This window comes from Panicum hallii, chromosome 6 (genome assembly GCF_002211085.1).
Source record: "Panicum hallii strain FIL2 chromosome 6, PHallii_v3.1, whole genome shotgun sequence".
Classification (NCBI taxonomy): domain Eukaryota; kingdom Viridiplantae; phylum Streptophyta; class Magnoliopsida; order Poales; family Poaceae; genus Panicum; species Panicum hallii.
In genome coordinates, this window is record NC_038047.1 from 3967218 (window position 1) to 3983671 (window position 16454).

At 43.7% G+C, this 16454-nt stretch overlaps 1 protein-coding gene and 1 pseudogene across 2 annotated transcripts; both read left to right on the forward strand.

Moving 5' to 3' along the window:
• The first annotated feature begins 1031 nt into the window (after nt 1–1031).
• LOC112896518 lies at nt 1032–4461 on the forward strand (annotated as a pseudogene).
• LOC112896524 lies at nt 4226–9029 on the forward strand. 2 transcript variants are annotated; one of them, XM_025964533.1, is made up of 3 exons: nt 4226–4360; nt 6933–7977; nt 8065–9029. In XM_025964533.1, exons 2-3 carry the CDS (start codon nt 7848–7850, stop codon nt 8970–8972), a joined length of 1038 nt encoding a protein of 345 aa, XP_025820318.1. In that variant the 5' UTR covers nt 4226–4360; nt 6933–7847; the 3' UTR covers nt 8973–9029. The 2 variants fall into 2 exon arrangements, with proteins under 2 accessions (XP_025820318.1, XP_025820317.1); XM_025964532.1 differs by having other exon boundaries at nt 6933–9029.
• The last annotated feature ends 7425 nt before the right edge of the window (nt 9030–16454 follow it).

Consider the following 16454-nt stretch of genomic DNA (forward strand, 5'->3'; position numbering starts at 1 on the left):
AGATAGATAATTATAATTATTATTAATTATAATTAGTCCATACAGAAACAGACGTTCAGTCTAAACGGAGAGGTACCATCATTTGTCGCGTTCAGACATTTAGTCTCCGATGATGCCTCCTACCCCGTTCAGAGGTTGGCGCGTCGTTTTTCCTGTTTTTTTTTCTCTCCCAGTGTTCTGCATTGTCGTTCTGGTCATCATTTGTCGTTCAGAGATCCAGTAACACATGTTGGAACTTGGAACTGTGAAACATGAAACAGAGCCTGGGGATAATTTAGGGAAAGAAATATGTTCAAATTGAAAAGTAGCTGTACTACTTACAATGATACAGCCTAAAAATCTTGGTCGCTAGGAATTACTGATCATAAACCAGATCCGGAAGAAAATTTCATGATACACATCAAATTCCGCTGACATTGACAGGTGAACTACCACTTGAACGCCTTGGGTTATACAGAGTAGGAGTCAAGACCAAACACCTTTTTAATCAGAAATACTTAGGTGATCTTTCCAGGCTTTCCAAAGCAAAAAGCAAGTGCATAGTGGCGCACATTAGGAGCCAAAATAGTGGGGCATCACAATACCTTTTGCGTGCGTCCAGACAAAACACTGACTAAGCAATTCATGTATCCAAGTGTGTCGTTCGCCTATCCCTTTAAGATAAGAGTATCCATTTATGCTTTCGCAAAAGAGATGTTGCTCATAGAAAGCGATGCCTCATCAATTCATCAGTTTGAACCCACAAGTGGCCCTTGTTAGAATTGATCTCCCTGGACCATCGGACCCCAACGGACCCGATGGGCCAGCTCACCTCTGCGCCCTGATCGGGGGCGTCCCAGCTGATCTCTAGCTGGTGGGCCCCCGTCGCGCCGCGCTATAAAAGGACAGGTGGGGGCCAGCGGCTCGGATCACGAGAATCACCGGCCGCCGCCACCCCACCTACAGTAAAACCCTAGCCGATCTAGTCTGCGCGCGGTCAGCGGCGGGAAGCCCCTCCGGCCATCTGTGACGCTATCTCCCTCGACCCCGAGCCCACGGACGCGCCTGGATCTCGGCCACCGCGAGCACGAACGCCTACGGCCCGACCACTGCAAGCTCCCGCACTACACCGCCATGGCGGGCACGTCTGCGTCAGCCGCCGCCTTAGGGCACGAAGGTATATTTGTGCCCTTCCCCTGTCTCTCTCTCTCTTTCCCTCTCTGTTGCTCGATCAAGTCAATTGCACAGAGTATCTTCTAATCTAATCGCGCATTAGCCGATCCAAGGTTACAACAGCCCTAACCTCTGAACCTTCATTTCCTATCAATCATGCAACCCCTGTTCTTTGCCCAGGAATGATGAAGCGGACCCCTGCTAGCGAGCCTATTTGAAATGACGCCAGACATTGAGATGAAAGAGAAAAAAGAACTCAGTTCCTCCCCAAGCTCATCCCCGGTGTAAGCTTCGCTTGATGTAGTGACGTTCAAGCAACACGAACGCCTCTGCTCCCATGCTCACCGTGCCTTCGCCGTAGGTGCCCGCTGCCCACACGTCTCAGGTGCGCAGCTGCGAGAGCTCGTTGGCAGCAGAGGAATGGAGGCTGCTCTTGTGAGCGTCTCCATGGGGGTGATGAAACCGCTCCTGTCCAAGCTCACCAAGCTGCTGGAAGGAGAGTACATCAAGGTCAAAGGTGTGCGCAAGCAGATCAAGTTTCTGACAGATGAGCTAAGCGCCATGAGTGCCACGCTCCAGATGCTTGCAGATGCAGAGCAGCTCAACCCTCAGATGAGGGAATGGAGGGACAGGTTACGGGAGCTGGCCAATGACTTGGAAGATTGTGTTGATGCCTTCATGATTCGTGTTGACGGCGAGCACGATGGAGGTTCGAGCTTCAAGCGTTTCTTCCGCTAGTTGAGGAAACTCAAAGCGTGCCATGAGATCGCCAATGAGATCGAAGAACTCAAGGCATGCGTAATAGAGGCAAGTGAGAGGCACAAGCGGTATGCTTTTGCCCAACCAACTCACGACTCGAGCATTTCATCCATCGACCCCAGGCTGCCGGCGCTACATGTGGACATTGAAAAACTTGTGGGCATGGATGGTCCAAAGAAACATATCATTGAGCGGTTAACCATGGAGATGGAGGGTTCATCCACGGAAGTTAAAGTGGTCTCAATTTATGGATGTGGAGGCCTTGGTAAGACTGCTCTTGCAAACCAAGTCTACCAGGCCATTAAAAGACACTTTTTGTGTGCAAATTTCGTGTCAGTTTCTCGGAATCCTAATATGACAAAGATTTTAAGAGATATTACTGAAGAATTGGGATTCACTAGTACACTGGACGAATGATGCGGAAAAACTCATTAACAGACTCAGGAAGCACCTCCGCGATAAAAGGTAACTTTGGTTATGTGATAATTTATTATGTTTTGTTAACACAACAATAAATTTGATGATGTTAGAATGGTCTTCTTGATGTGGAGAGAGAGAGAGAGAGGGAGAGGGGGAGGGGAGTAGGGGGGGGGAGAGAATATTGAACTTTTAGATGTCGTTTGATTATATGCTTCTGGGTGTCACTATTCATTACCTTGGGAGTATCCTTTCATTTGTCTAACTATCATGTTCCCAAGCTGACTTAAAGGTTTTCAGCACTAACTGGATACTTTTAAAATCATGTGGAAGGTACTTAGTTGTAATTGATGACATATGGGATGCAAAAGCTTGGGAAATTATCCAGCTTGCATTATGGAATAATAATAGTGGGAGCAGAATAATCACTACTACACGTAGTGCTAAAGTTGCATCATGCTGTTCTTCTCAAGGGGGTTATGTTTATCAAATGGAAGCTCTTAGTTTTGCTGACTCCAAAAGGTTATTTTACAGAAGAGCATTCGGTTCTGAGGAATTATGCTATCCTCACCTGGAGAAGGTATGCCATGGGATAATGGAAAAATGCAGTGGATTACCTTTGGCACTCATCACTATATCTAGTTTGTTAGTTGATCAGGTTGAAAAAGATGAATGGAAAAGGGTGCTGACTACTATTGGCCATGCGCTTGCTAAGAATCCAGATGCTGAGGATATGACAAAGATATTGTCACTCAGTTACTATGATCTTCCCCGTCAGCTAAGAACTTGTTTCCTGTACTTAAGTATATTCCCAGAAGATTATGTGATAGCAAAAGAAAGGTTGGTAAATAGATGGATTGCTGAAGGATTCATTCATGAAGAACAAGAGCTTAGTGCATATAGAATTGGTGAAAATTATTTTAATGATCTTATCAATAGAAGCATGATCCAACCCATTGACGTAGAGTATGGTCAGGCGAAGGCATGTCTAGTTCATGATATAATTCTCGACTACATCAAATGTAAGGCTGCTGATGAGAATTTCATAGCCTCAATAGATTCTGTAGAGCATCAATACACTTTGGAATACAAGATTCGTAGGCTTTGTGTCGTCAACAAACGCAATGAAAAAAAAGACAGTATATGGACAAGCCTGATTCTGTCTCATGTTCGATCACTTAGTATATTTGGACATCCTATTCAAACTTCATTGTTATCTTTCAAGGCTCTCCGTGTGTTGGACATAGAAGCTAGTAGGGGCTTGAACGACCATTACATTACTACATTTATTGAAAAGTTGCTTCATCTGAAATACTTGCGTCTTTGCTCATATTTGATAAGTAATCTACCAGAGGAAATCGGGGAACTACATTATTTAGAAACACTGGACGTACGAGGTACCCGGATTAAACAGCTGCCATCAACTGTCATGAAGCTTCAACGACTGGCCCATCTTTATGTTGATCCCAGAATAAGATTCCCGGATGGAATGATTGGTAAAATGAAAAGCTTGAAAGAGCTAGCAGAGTTTGAGGTCTGCTCTTATGAAATAGGGAAGTCTATGCAAGAATTCAGCCAGCTAACCAAGCTGAGGACGTTGGTCATATCATGGAAACTTTATTGTTCATTTGACTCCAGAGGAAGACAGCAAGCTGACCTTCAAATTTTGGTGGGAGCTCTGATATCTAAATGCAACCTTCACAACCTATATATCCATGACCGCCGAGATAATCTTCCATGGTATCAGCCACTGTCAACGGGTTCATGGTGCCCTACTGCTCGCTGTACCCTCCAGAAACTCCACATCACATTCTGTTTATCTCGAACTTGGTAAGACTACTCTTGCAAAGCAAGTCTACGACACCATTAAAGGCCAATTCTCCTGTTCAGCTTTTGTGTCGGTTTCTCGAACTCCTGATCTGAGGAAGATTCTAATACACATTAGTAGTGGAGTTGGATTCACTGGTTACACACAGGATAATGGTGAGCAGCAGCTCATTGATAAAATCAGGAATCACCTTCACTGTAAAAGGTAAGCCTAGTGATCTTTCGATACTGTATGTATAAGTAAAATTGGTGGCACTAGAATTGATGGCAACATTTAGCGAGAATGGATTATTGGAATTGTTGTAAGGGCTATTTCTTGATTTTAGTAAGACGTTCGTTAGTATTTGGCTTTTTCTATTAGTTTGAAATTCATGGAGGAACCACCACTGATATTTCAAGATATGTAACATTAGTCATCAATATGTGTTCTTTGGATTTGAAACGTAAATTTCACCTTTGATTTCATTTACGTATAAAGTTACCATATGCACTCCATCAGTATCACAATACATGTCCTATTACGCAAGAGTAGCCATTTTAAATTTATGTGGAGAAAAAAAATAAGAGTGTAATTGTTACTTTATTTTTACCTTACCCCTAATTTTAGGGTGCAAGATAGCACATTGACTCAAGCTTATGCTCCCCTATTTTTTCTTTTGCACAAACAACCATGGACTTCCACTGTGAAATAGAGGAATAAAAAACTAGTGTGCTTGTCATGGTCCTAGATCCATGAAAGGGGATTAAGAGGACAGGGAGAGACGCCTTAGGCATATATAGAAAAAAAAGAACCAGTTCACTGGTTGGATCGGGAAACTCTATAGCGCTGAGCTGACAGATTCAGTTCAACCAAAAGACCGGCCATGCAATTGAACCGGTGCGAACCAATTGAATTGATCAGTTTTTAATTGAATCGGTGAAACATCAAATAGGATTTTTGGTGAGCCAGAGATGTTTGGACGTCTGTTTGGAACTTTGGACAATAGACTATTGTGGTATTGCTATGTTATTTCATCTATTGTGCAATATGTGATGTGTTTGGCAGATCCTATTACATATATGATAAACAATGTGCATATTTTCCATTGAAGTCATGTTAAGAAATTAATATTATATTGATAAATGATAAACCACTGGTTTGACCGGTTAGTAGGTAACCTGAATGGTTCGAACTTCGGTTAGGCTTCTGTTCTAAAAAAAAACCCAAGTAGAGAAGTAACTCATCCTGTTTTCCCTGTAGTTCCTTTCAATGTGCTTCCTCGATTTTGGTTCGTCGTATGTCCTCTTGCCGCACGGAGCGCTCATTGTCTGCGTCAGGCAGCCAACCACCACTTGCCCTCCGCTACTCCACTAGCATTGTTGCTCCCTCCCTTCCTCTGCTCCGCTCTCGTGTGGGACAGCGGGCAGATCGAGTGCCGAGCTCAGATCAGGCAGCGCCCAGGGTAGAGAGAGCAAGAAGCTTAGAGGAATATGATGGGGCTCTAGATCTTCCCGGCAAGGGACTAGTGTCCGTGAAAAGTGTATCTTTTTTCTAGAAGATTCATGGTGGCGTGAAATGACCCCATATGCTCAATTACGAGAAAATTTTTTATTTGACACAGGCAAAGTTACTTATTCCTTCTTTGGCCCTCGAAAGTTTGATCTTCCCTATTTGACACTAGGTCTGAAATTGGCTCCAAATTTCACAATGCCATCTATTTTTGCTAGTGACGGTGTTAACTCGAGGGCAAAAATACCAAGTTGCCCCTGACGTGCCTAGTACAATTTTGCATCCAATAATTTAAGAAAAATTCTAGTCTCTATTTGATCCTTCTCAGCCTTGGCTCTTCGATCGAATGGCCACATCGTCAGTGTCTGCCATCTTTGCCTAGGGGTTTGCGGGGAAATCTTGCCGGCCATGGCTGAACATCCTGACGGTGATACCAGGCTATCAATACCAGGCTATCAAGGTGTTGGTTGGTTGGGGATGGTCAATAGAGGTGTAGCCAAAGGAGGACTGAGATGAAATATGATTACAAATTTACAAATCTTGAATTTTATATCAACTCTTGCCCATAAGACAAAGTACATTGGTGCTATCTTATGTATTGCCATAAACATAATTTTGAGATGATCTAATAGACAAACACCGCACAATGGATTGTCTTTTAAGTTGTCATGTAGTAATAGTGCGATCCCTTAATTCATTTATAGAGAAAGGAACATTATGAGTTGCATGACAATGGAGTAGTCTTGTAGTCTTAAATTTTAGCTTATAAGGTGGTAGCTTCACTGAAACAACCACCTCATTCTCTCATGTGCCCCTCTCTCTCCTCCACTTTATTAAAAATTCTATGTGGAATTATATAAGATGACCTATGAGATCACTTACATGTATCCATCTACTCGTCCTAAGACAACAAATAAGGATGTAATCCTTATAGTTCTAATCCACCTTGCTACTCGATCTCTAATTCTATCTCAGCTTTTACTAATTCAAACCAACTCCAAAGTACATCGTATTCATAGATCCACCTTAGTCAAAAGTAGTAGAGGATCTAACAATAATTCATAAATATACTGTTGGGAAATTTTGAAATACATATTTTTGTTGCACACATTACAATATCACTCTTTATTAATGGTAAGAGTATCATTACTATTTTTTGTTCCTATCATCATGCATCAAGCTCTTAGCAGTTCCGTAGGCAGCCACAGTTGATGTCACCGATGCATACAAAATTGGTGTTGCAGTCTTTGAGCAATGATTCCATCTTTGTTAAAATCATGTTTTGTAGGTACATTGTTGTAATAGATGATGTATGGGGCACAGAAGATTGGGAATTTATCAAACTTGTATTACCGAATAATGATCTTGGGAGCAGAGTAATTAGTACGACACGTAGTGTTACTGTTGCAAAATTTTATTCGTCTCAAGTTTATCAAATGGAACCTCTAAGTTTGGATGATTCCAAAAGGTTGTTTTTCAAAAGAGCATTTGATTAGGAGAGTTCATGTTATCCTCACTTGGAGACGTTCCAGATAGAATATTAAGAAAATATGGTGGTCTACCTTTGGCAATTGTTACTGTATCTAGCATCTTAACCACTGAGCTTGCAAAAGCAGAATGAGACAGGGTATTAAGCGCTATGGGTTCTGCACTTGCAAACAAACCTGATGCTAAGAAGATGACCAGCATAATAGCCCTGAGTTACTTTGATGTTCCTCGCCATCTGAGAACTTGTTTGCTATACTTGAGTGCGTTCCTAGAAGATTGTGAGATCAACAAAAATTGTCTGATCAATAGATGGATTGCAGAAGGGTTCATTCATGAGGAAGAAAGGCGAACTAAATATGAAATTGGTGAGGGTTATTTTAATGATCTCATCAATAGAAGCATGATCCAACCTGTTGATGTAAAGTACGGTCAGGCAAAGGCATGTCGAGTCCATGACATCATTCTTGACTACATCAAGTGCAAGGCTGCAGAAGAGAATTCTGTAGCTCTGTCAGATGCTTCAGAGCATGTATACGCTACAGAATACAAGGTTCGTAGACTTTGTGTCAGCAACCACATTGAAGAAAATGTTGCCATATGGGCAGACCCGATGTTATATCACGTTCGATCAGTTACAATATTTGGACAGCCCGTGAAAACGCCTTTGTTACCTTCCACTGCTCTTCGTGTGTTGGACCTAGGAGATTGCTAGAGCATGGAAGACCACCATCTTGTAAGTATTGAAAATCTGTTTCATCTCAAGTACTTGTGTCTCTCAGGTTCAATAACTAAGCTCCCAGAGAAAATAGGGGAACTGCAATATCTACAAACCCTGGATGTACAAGGTACTAGCATTAAATTGCTTCCATCCACCATCACCAAACTACAACGACTGGCACATTTATATGTTGATGGTAAAACTAGATTTCCAGGTGGAGTGATCGGGCAGATGCACAGTTTAGAAGAGATGAGGGAGTATGGAGCCGGATCCTACGAACTAAGAAAGTCTCTGCAAGAATTCAGTAAACTAACCAAGCTGAGGGCTTTAGAAATTATATGGAATTTTGATTCACACGAACACTCGGAAGGAATAAGGCGAGCTGAGGGCTATCACAGTTGTGTGGGAACCTTAATATCTTCATGCAACCTTTATAATCTATATATCACGAACTGCTCTAGTCACAACATGTACCTGCTGTCGATGGATTCATGGCACCCTGCTGCTCCCTGTAGCCTCCGGAAGCTTTGCTTAGAACAATGCAGCATCTGTAAGGTGCCACATTGGATGGGTTCGCTTAGAAACCTCGTGCTGCTAAAACTGCAATTTGTCATCTGTTTGGGTCCAGAGGATGTTGAGATCCTTGGAGTGATACCCTGTTTACTTTTTCTCAAACTAGCTATTTTTGGAGGCACCAACGGAAGGATCACTGTCCATGGCAGAAATGGATTCAGAAGTCTGAAATATCTATACCTGAGTATTGATTTTTGCAGGACCGCGCTGGAGTTTCAAGTGGGATCAATGCCAAAGCTTGAGCATGTGAAGCTCAGGATCGCTGTGCATAAGAGGGAGTGCCTGAATGGTGCTTCTGATTTGGGCATCCAGCACCTCTCCGCTCTTAGCAAGGTTGAGGTCAAAATTAATGGAAACTGCAGATACGACACCAACTACAATCCAACAGAAGATGAGAATGATGGTGCTGTCAGATGGGTTGCAAGTGCCATTAGATGGGTTGCAAGTGCCATTAATGGTGCCATCGTGACACTTCCCAACTGTCCCACTATCAGATTCAAAAAAATGCATGTTGAGGAGTGTGTGCATTATGATGAGGAGTGTGTATAGTTCAAATATGTAAGAGCCTGCTTTGCTACCAACAAGATTTAGCTATCAATTGGTTCATGTCTAAAAGTTGGTCACTTTGACCAAAATCATGGCAAGTTACTAGAAACTTCTTAAACTTTATAAGAGATGGTTGCCATATTTTAGCACTAAACTAATTGAATACCTAAATTTCTTGCCAACAATTTAGCATGTCCTAATTTTGGCAAGCTAAGATATTGGTTTGCTAGGATTTTGTCTGGGCAAAAATTGGCATCCAACCAAACAGGGTCTAAGTCCCCCTCCTGAATTGCATGCATTGATGATTCCATCTACCATTAATGTTTATTGACCAAGTGGCTCAAAATTTTGCAAATTGGAGAGGAGCAGAAAGAGCAAGGACAGACGGATAGACTGAACAAGAGGTACCAAAGTTCACTCTCGAGGGTGTCAATCAGACGGCAGGCTGGTGCGGAGGAGGGAGAGGAAGAAACCGACAAAGAGAAAGAAGATACCTATGAAGAGGAAGGAACAGGAGCAGCAAGAGGGCAACTAGAATAAAACCCCGAATGAGTTTGTTGTGGGTGCTATCTGCATGGGCGACGTACCCAGTCAAAGGTGATGTGTTTCTTCTTGGTGGAAAGAGACCCGATGGCAAGAGGCGCAATGCTTCCTGTTGGCAAGCTGCACAGTCCGTTGGTGGCTAACTACTTCCACATCTAAGAGTCATCGCTCTGTTTATTTCTCTAGAATATCAGTTTTCCTTGTGCGTATGTGTTCTTAGTTTTGAACTTCGATGTGAAGATATTTCGCTGCTAAGGTGCCCGCTGCACCGTGCTGGTTACTGACCGACTGTTCTGTTGCGATTCTTCAACGGTTCCAACAACAGAGTTTGTATTGGTTGAATCCCCTGCTTTTGGTCTAGTTAGTATTGGTTGTAAGGCTCTAATTAGTCTGCTTTTAATAAAAGCTGGATGCGGCACATTTCTGCATTATGTCTATTTGTATTCTTGTTTAGAGCTGACGTCACTTGATGGTCAGCAACATATTTCACATTTTCTGATTTTCACAACAGAACACGCCAAGCTTGACTCGTACACGCTTGTTTCCCTTCTACCGCTAGTTCTTCACATGCCTCCTCTAAACTCCGTTTATCCTGCAATCTACTAGTGTGGGTTGGCCAAGCTGGCGGCAGCGGCCACGAACTTCGACCTGGCGAGACGCGAACTGCCCCTGCAAGCGCCATCTTCTTAGGAACTGATGACCTACCGACACCATCCCAATCGGAAAACCGGCACTATTCCCCAACACTCTCCTGGCCTATGCATTGAGATTCAGGGGTCGATGTTCACTAATTCAGTCTGTCCCAGCTAGTTTTTGCTTGTTTTACCGTTCTCTTGCGTCCACAATCTAAATTACTAAAAGCCAGTTGTGGAATTCTGCAAATCTAGAATCTTCGTTTAAACTGAATTAGTCTTCCTAATGGGCATGATCCGCATATGAGAACTTACTTTACCTGACCTTGTAGGCACTGTCCTGATGAGGCTTCCATCCTGTATGGTTTGCTCCAATGATAGGCTTTCATGTGACCAGCACTATACTATCCTGCTAATAAACACTCGACCTGAGGTTCCATTAATCCATCCATGCCAATGTGGAGTTGTGATCTGTTCCATTGTCTCGTTAAGAATTCTGTTCCACATGAATGCAGTTGCAAAATTTACAGCTTTTGCTGCCAAGGTAATTCCCTGTCACTTCAAACTATGGACCATTTGCATAACTGCCTCCACCTTGACTCCTAACTGCATGTTTGCCCCTATTTTTCAACTTTGCATGTTTGCCCCCTGCTTTTTAAAGCTGACAAAATGGATTGTCCCTGCTCTGTCAAGAATAGGTGAGGGTGTGAGTCCGGTGTTAAAAAGTCAGCCATGCCCAAACATGGAACTATTTTGGTATGGAGAAACGTATGTTCTAAGCAAATGACAGTTCCAGTCTATCGAGCAATCTATTCGCCTCGCACTGCGCCTTCAAAATTTTGGTGATTTTCCGAAAATCCAATTTGCAACCCAAGAAAGTGTGTTTTCAGGCTGCCACAATGGTGATTTCTACTGATGCAAAGGGAAGTGTTGTGTCAACCTCGTCTTCAAGGTTGACAATGGCTTCATGCCAAGGGTCTTTCTGAGGGGCGAAGCTAGGCCACGAGAGCACCGGCCGGGGTCTTATGTAGAAAAGGATGGGGTCATAATGAAGCAATAACAGCTAGATAGATACAGTAATTTGAACTGATTTCGTCAAAATTCGGACCCGATAACAAGCCTCAGCTCTGCCCCTGGTCTTTCTTCTTGGTCCTATTGATATCACAATCACAATACTTAACAAATACCTTATAATTGTAATGATTTGCACATGCACTTCTGAAAGAAAAAGTAATTGATCAAGGTGTCTTCCGATCGAGGATTACTATGGAAGGCACACCATATGTTCATCGCTTGATTTGACCACATCGGCCTGATTACAATTACGTACTGCTGATGTGACCAGCGGTCCTTCAAATAGTCCAGCTCAAAATTCTTTTTTTACAAAAAGGAAAATTTATTGATTTCAAGTAACGTTACATCAAGTGATACAACAAGACTTAGAAGGAAAATCCCGATCTCTGCCTAAAGGGCATACGGCCTTACACAAAAGAGAGAGCAAACGCTCTGGTAACTATTAATCCATAGACTAGACCGTCACCCATGTGCCTGGATAAAAAACTCCATGGCCATTTGTGCCAAACGTTAAGATACCGCTGCAACTAGCCCATGTATGAAGCCAGTGCGATACTTTGAAGACAACCTGCAAAAAAGATGTTTGTTTGTTTTCAAATATCATATCATTCCTACTCAACCACAAAGACCAACATGTTGCTGCAGCCCCAGTAACACTAGAGGTTTAAACTCGTTACAAATCCCCGTTAGCCAGTGACCAAACATATATGTCACGCTACGAGGTTGTTGGAGTCCAAAAGTTGCATAAATAGCTGCCCATACCAATCGAGCAAGTCGGCACTCAAAAAACAAGTGCAGTATCATCTCATCTTTGTGGCAAAAGGGGCACTGTTTACTACCTTTTCAGTCCACTTAATTAGATTGTCTTCCCTCTTCAAAGGTACCATAAAAAGTACTTTATTTTGAGCGGAGCTTTTAATTAGCTTCCAAAGATGTTTGTTCAAATTTGGGACCTCGCTATGGATTAAGGCAAGGTAATGTGATTTCACCGAGATCACTCCATCCTAATGTAGGTTCCAGCGAAATTCATCATCTTCTTGACTTAATCCGATATTGGTGATACAAATTCCACCTATCAAATTGTTGCCAATAAGACCCCTATGCCAAGAGATATTCGGTTAGTTGGTGCCCAGAATTTGTGCCACCATCTCTTGTTTTCAACAGGCAATGTTCTATTTCCTAACTATTTATCTTCCCAGAACCTTATTTAAGACCTGTGCTTTAAAATAAAAGACCCATATTTGAAGAACTCCCGTTTAACCTTCATTAGGCTGGCCCAAAAATAGGAATCCCCTACTTTCCACTATGTTTGCACTAGTGGTGTGTTCCTAGATATTTATTTCGCAGTATCTGCTGCCATGTTCCATCAGTTATAAGTAGATGGAATAGCCATTTGCTAAGCAGCGCTGTATTTTTAATATCTAGGTTGTGAATCCATAATCCTCCTTGCTCTTTAGGTTGACACAGGATATCCCATTTTGCTAAATGGTATTTTCTTTTATGGTAATCACATTGCCAAAAGAACCGAGACCGGAAGTAATCTAATTTTTTTAGCACGCCTCTTGGAATCTTAAAGAAGGATATCATGTACATAGGTAGGCTACTTAGAACTGAATTAGTTAAAGCCAGTCTCCCCCTTGGACAGATTTTTACCCTTCCAGTTACAAAGGGATTTTCGAATCGTTCCTCTACCTTTACCTTTAACCAATCGGCATTTGATAGTTTCCTATAGTGAATTGGAATACCCAAATATCTCATCGGAAAGGTTTCTGGATTACATCCAAAAAATTCCATATAATTGATCTCGTAGTCCTTTGCATCTCCAAAACAGAAAATTTCACTCTTATGCAAGTTTATTTTTAGTCCCGATAACTGCTCAAAGGCACAAAGCAAAAGCTTCATGTTCTGAGCCTTCTATGGGTTCCATAAAGAAAATAGTGTGTCGGTGTTTTACCGGCTACCCACCGAGGGATATGCCCAAGGTGGTAAGTTTTAGGTGAGGAGACACCGAGATCAGCAACTCGAAGGTGCAAGGAACACAAAACTTAGACAGGTTCGGGCCGCGAGGCGCGTAATACCCTACGTCCTGTGTGGTGGTTTGTATTGCCTTTAGTGTAGAATGATCTGGAGATCTTATTTTGAGAGGGTCCCTGTCCCCCCTTATATATCCGGAAGGCCAGGGTTACAAGGATACTAACCAACACCAGCCAAGGAATCGTACTAAAACATATCTCGAGTAGATTCCTTCTGTATCGATTAGCTTTACCTCCTATTTAAACGGGATAAATAAGAGATAAACGAGATAAATAAGAGATAAGACGGACTTAATCTGTTAAACCTCTTTAAACTACGTCATGTACACAGTCCCGTGGCCTCGGGTCTGACAAACCCCCGAGCTCTTCGTAGCTGAGTACTGCAGGCTTATCGAGTACTTTCGAAGTAGTCTTCGGCTTCTTTTTAAACTCCGTCTTGAAGTCCTTCTTCGAGTACTTACTCGGCTGCATCGAAGCTATGAGGTGCTTATGCCCCGAATTATATTTTTAATATGGTGTGCTATTGAAAAATCGCACTCCATATGGAGTAGCCCCGAGCCTTAGGTTGAATCGGAGAATCAGACTGAGGGTCGAATTAATCTTGAATCTTCCTTGCTTACTTTTTCAAATAAATTAGAAAAAATAAGTAGTCGATGCCACGTACCCCGCAGCCCCCGAGCCTTGAATCCAAATCTCTCAAATTTGGAAATAAGGATCCAAAAGTCGTGGCATGCAGTGTTACTCTGAAATTCTGAGAAAAACTCTTCACCTTCTGCATAGTGAAATTGAGCCTCCCGCTGGTTTATTTAACCGCGCGGTGGCTTAGGGTTTCTTCTGCACCCGAGCTTACGAGCCAGGAGAGCCGAAAGAGCCATGTCGAGTAGTGTGCATCGCCCAGCCCCCGAGCCTGGGTCTAGCGGAACTGTGATGGTATGCCGTGCTGCCTGGAGGGTTGTTGCCGAAGCTTGATCTGAAAAAAAAACAATGCATACATTATATAGCATAATACAAAGATACCGAGCAGTACTCAGTAATAATGTGAAGACACCAAAATTTATTCGGTGTAAAAATTGCTGTGTCAAGCTCTTTTTTAGGCCATTTAAGTCTCCCGAGCAGTCCACCTGTTACGTTTAAACACCTAGTCCTGTTTTAGCCGTTGCTTATAGCGTGTATGAGATCTTTGTCTCGTGTACGCGTAGAGGCATTAGGCATGACAAAAGAGCCGAGGTTTCACGGATTAAGGCATGTGCTACCCTAGTAGATTAGCGACCATTAAGAGGAGACACGCGTAGAAAGTAGTCATCATGCGACAAAGAGGATGCGCAGTGCGCAAAGGTAGTCGGTGCAGTGTAGCTCTAGAAGGTTTCATGCCCATCGAGAGTCGTACACGGATAAGTAGTCGGCGAAGTGTAGCTCTGGAGGGTTTCAATGCCCGTCGAGAGACATACACAGACAAGTAATCGATCATGGTGTAGCCCCCGAGGGTTTCATGCCCGTCGAGAGGCGTACCCAAAAAGGTAGCCGATCTTGTGAAGAACAAGTCGAAAAAGGTATAAGTCACTTAGCTTGATTCGTGGACGAATGTCAACGAAGCCGTGGAGCTTGTTGATGACGCTGCGACGGTTTGTTGATGAAGCTCGACTAGTCGGAATCGATTCCGAGTAGTTTTCAAGTCGAGACGAGTAGTTGATGTAGTAGTCGGCGAGCCGCCGATCGTCCTCACGAAGTCGAAGTAGTCGAACTCGTTGCTGCTGCGTGTGGATATTGCGGCACAAGACGAAGTTTAACCAGGTCGTCGAGGTCGGCGGTCGCGGTGCATCGACGTTGCAACGCGAGGTGAAGTCGAGCTGAGTAGTCGAGGTCGGCAGCAGCGTGTCGACATTGCAGCGCGAGCTGAAGTTGAGCCGAGTAGTCGTTGCATGCTTGTAGATGAGCGAAGAGATTCCGTTGAAAAATCCCATCCGCAGAAGGCTTCATAATCTTATAATGGCTGGACACCCGCACGTAGTTGCAGTACTCCAGTAACTTGCTTCACGGGGTGGCGCCCGTACATCTTATTCGTGCATCATGCCTCAGCAGCTTGCTAGCATCTCATTAGCATGTGTGCACTCACGCCTCTGGCAGCGCATGCATGGGCTTGCATGCGAGCGCACGCTCTGGCGCCTGGTTGCAGATCGACTCCCTGGCTCCGTGCGGCTTGTCGGGTCGCCGGCGCGGCAGCATCTTGTGACCTCCCGCCATCACGCTCGTCCGCCATCTTGACGTCGCTTCCTGTCCCAGCGTCTTCGCGACGGCGCCATCATCGGTTCGGTGCCGAACATGGACGTGCAGTCCGGATCTTGTCGCCGACCGCGCCTCTGCCGCGTCTCCGAAGGTGAACAAGGGTGCCATGGCCTTCTGGTGAACTGGAAAGATGCCATCGAGTTCGCCGGTGTATCTTCGATGCGCTCCCCTACCTGGCGCGCCAGCTGTCCGTGTTTTACCGGCTGCCCACCGAGGGATATGCCCAAGGTGGTAAGTTTTAGGTGAGGAGATGCCGAGATCAGGAACTCGAAGGTGCAAGGAACATAAAACCTAGACAGGTTCGGACCGCGAGGCACGTAATACCCTACGTCCTGTGTGGTGGTTTGTATTGCCTTTGGTGTAGAATGATATGGAGATCTTGTTTTGAGAGGGTCCCTGTCCCCCCTTATATATCCGGGAGGCTAGGGTTACAAGGATACTAACCAACACCAGCTAAGGAATCGTAACAAAACATATCTCGAGTAGATTCCTTCTGTATCGGTTAGCTTTACCTCCTATTTAAACGGGATAAATAAGAGATAAACGATATAAATAAGAGATAAGATGGACTTAATCTCTTAAACCTCTTTAAACTACGTCATGTACACAGTCCCGTGGCCCCGGATGTGACACAGTGTCATCAACATATTGTAGAATGGATAAGCCGCTATCCGTTAGATGGGGCACCACCCCACCTACCTGACCGTCTGCCTTTGCTCGATTGATTAAAATTGCTAGCATATCAGCAACCATGTTGAAGAGAATTGGTGATAGGGGATCTCCTTGTTGAAGCCCTTTTCTTGTTTGGAAGTAGGGGCCAACTTCTCCATCGACATTGATTGCTAGGCTTCCTTCCGATATGAAAGAGAGTACCCAAGGTATCCATTTGGGTGAAAATCTAAGCGTTTGTAATTGAAAAG

Excerpts from the sequence above, each read along its gene's own strand:
- LOC112896524 (XM_025964532.1), top strand. The coding sequence starts at position 7,848 with ATGGAAGACCACCATCTTGTAAGTATTGAAAATCTGTTTCATCTCAAG.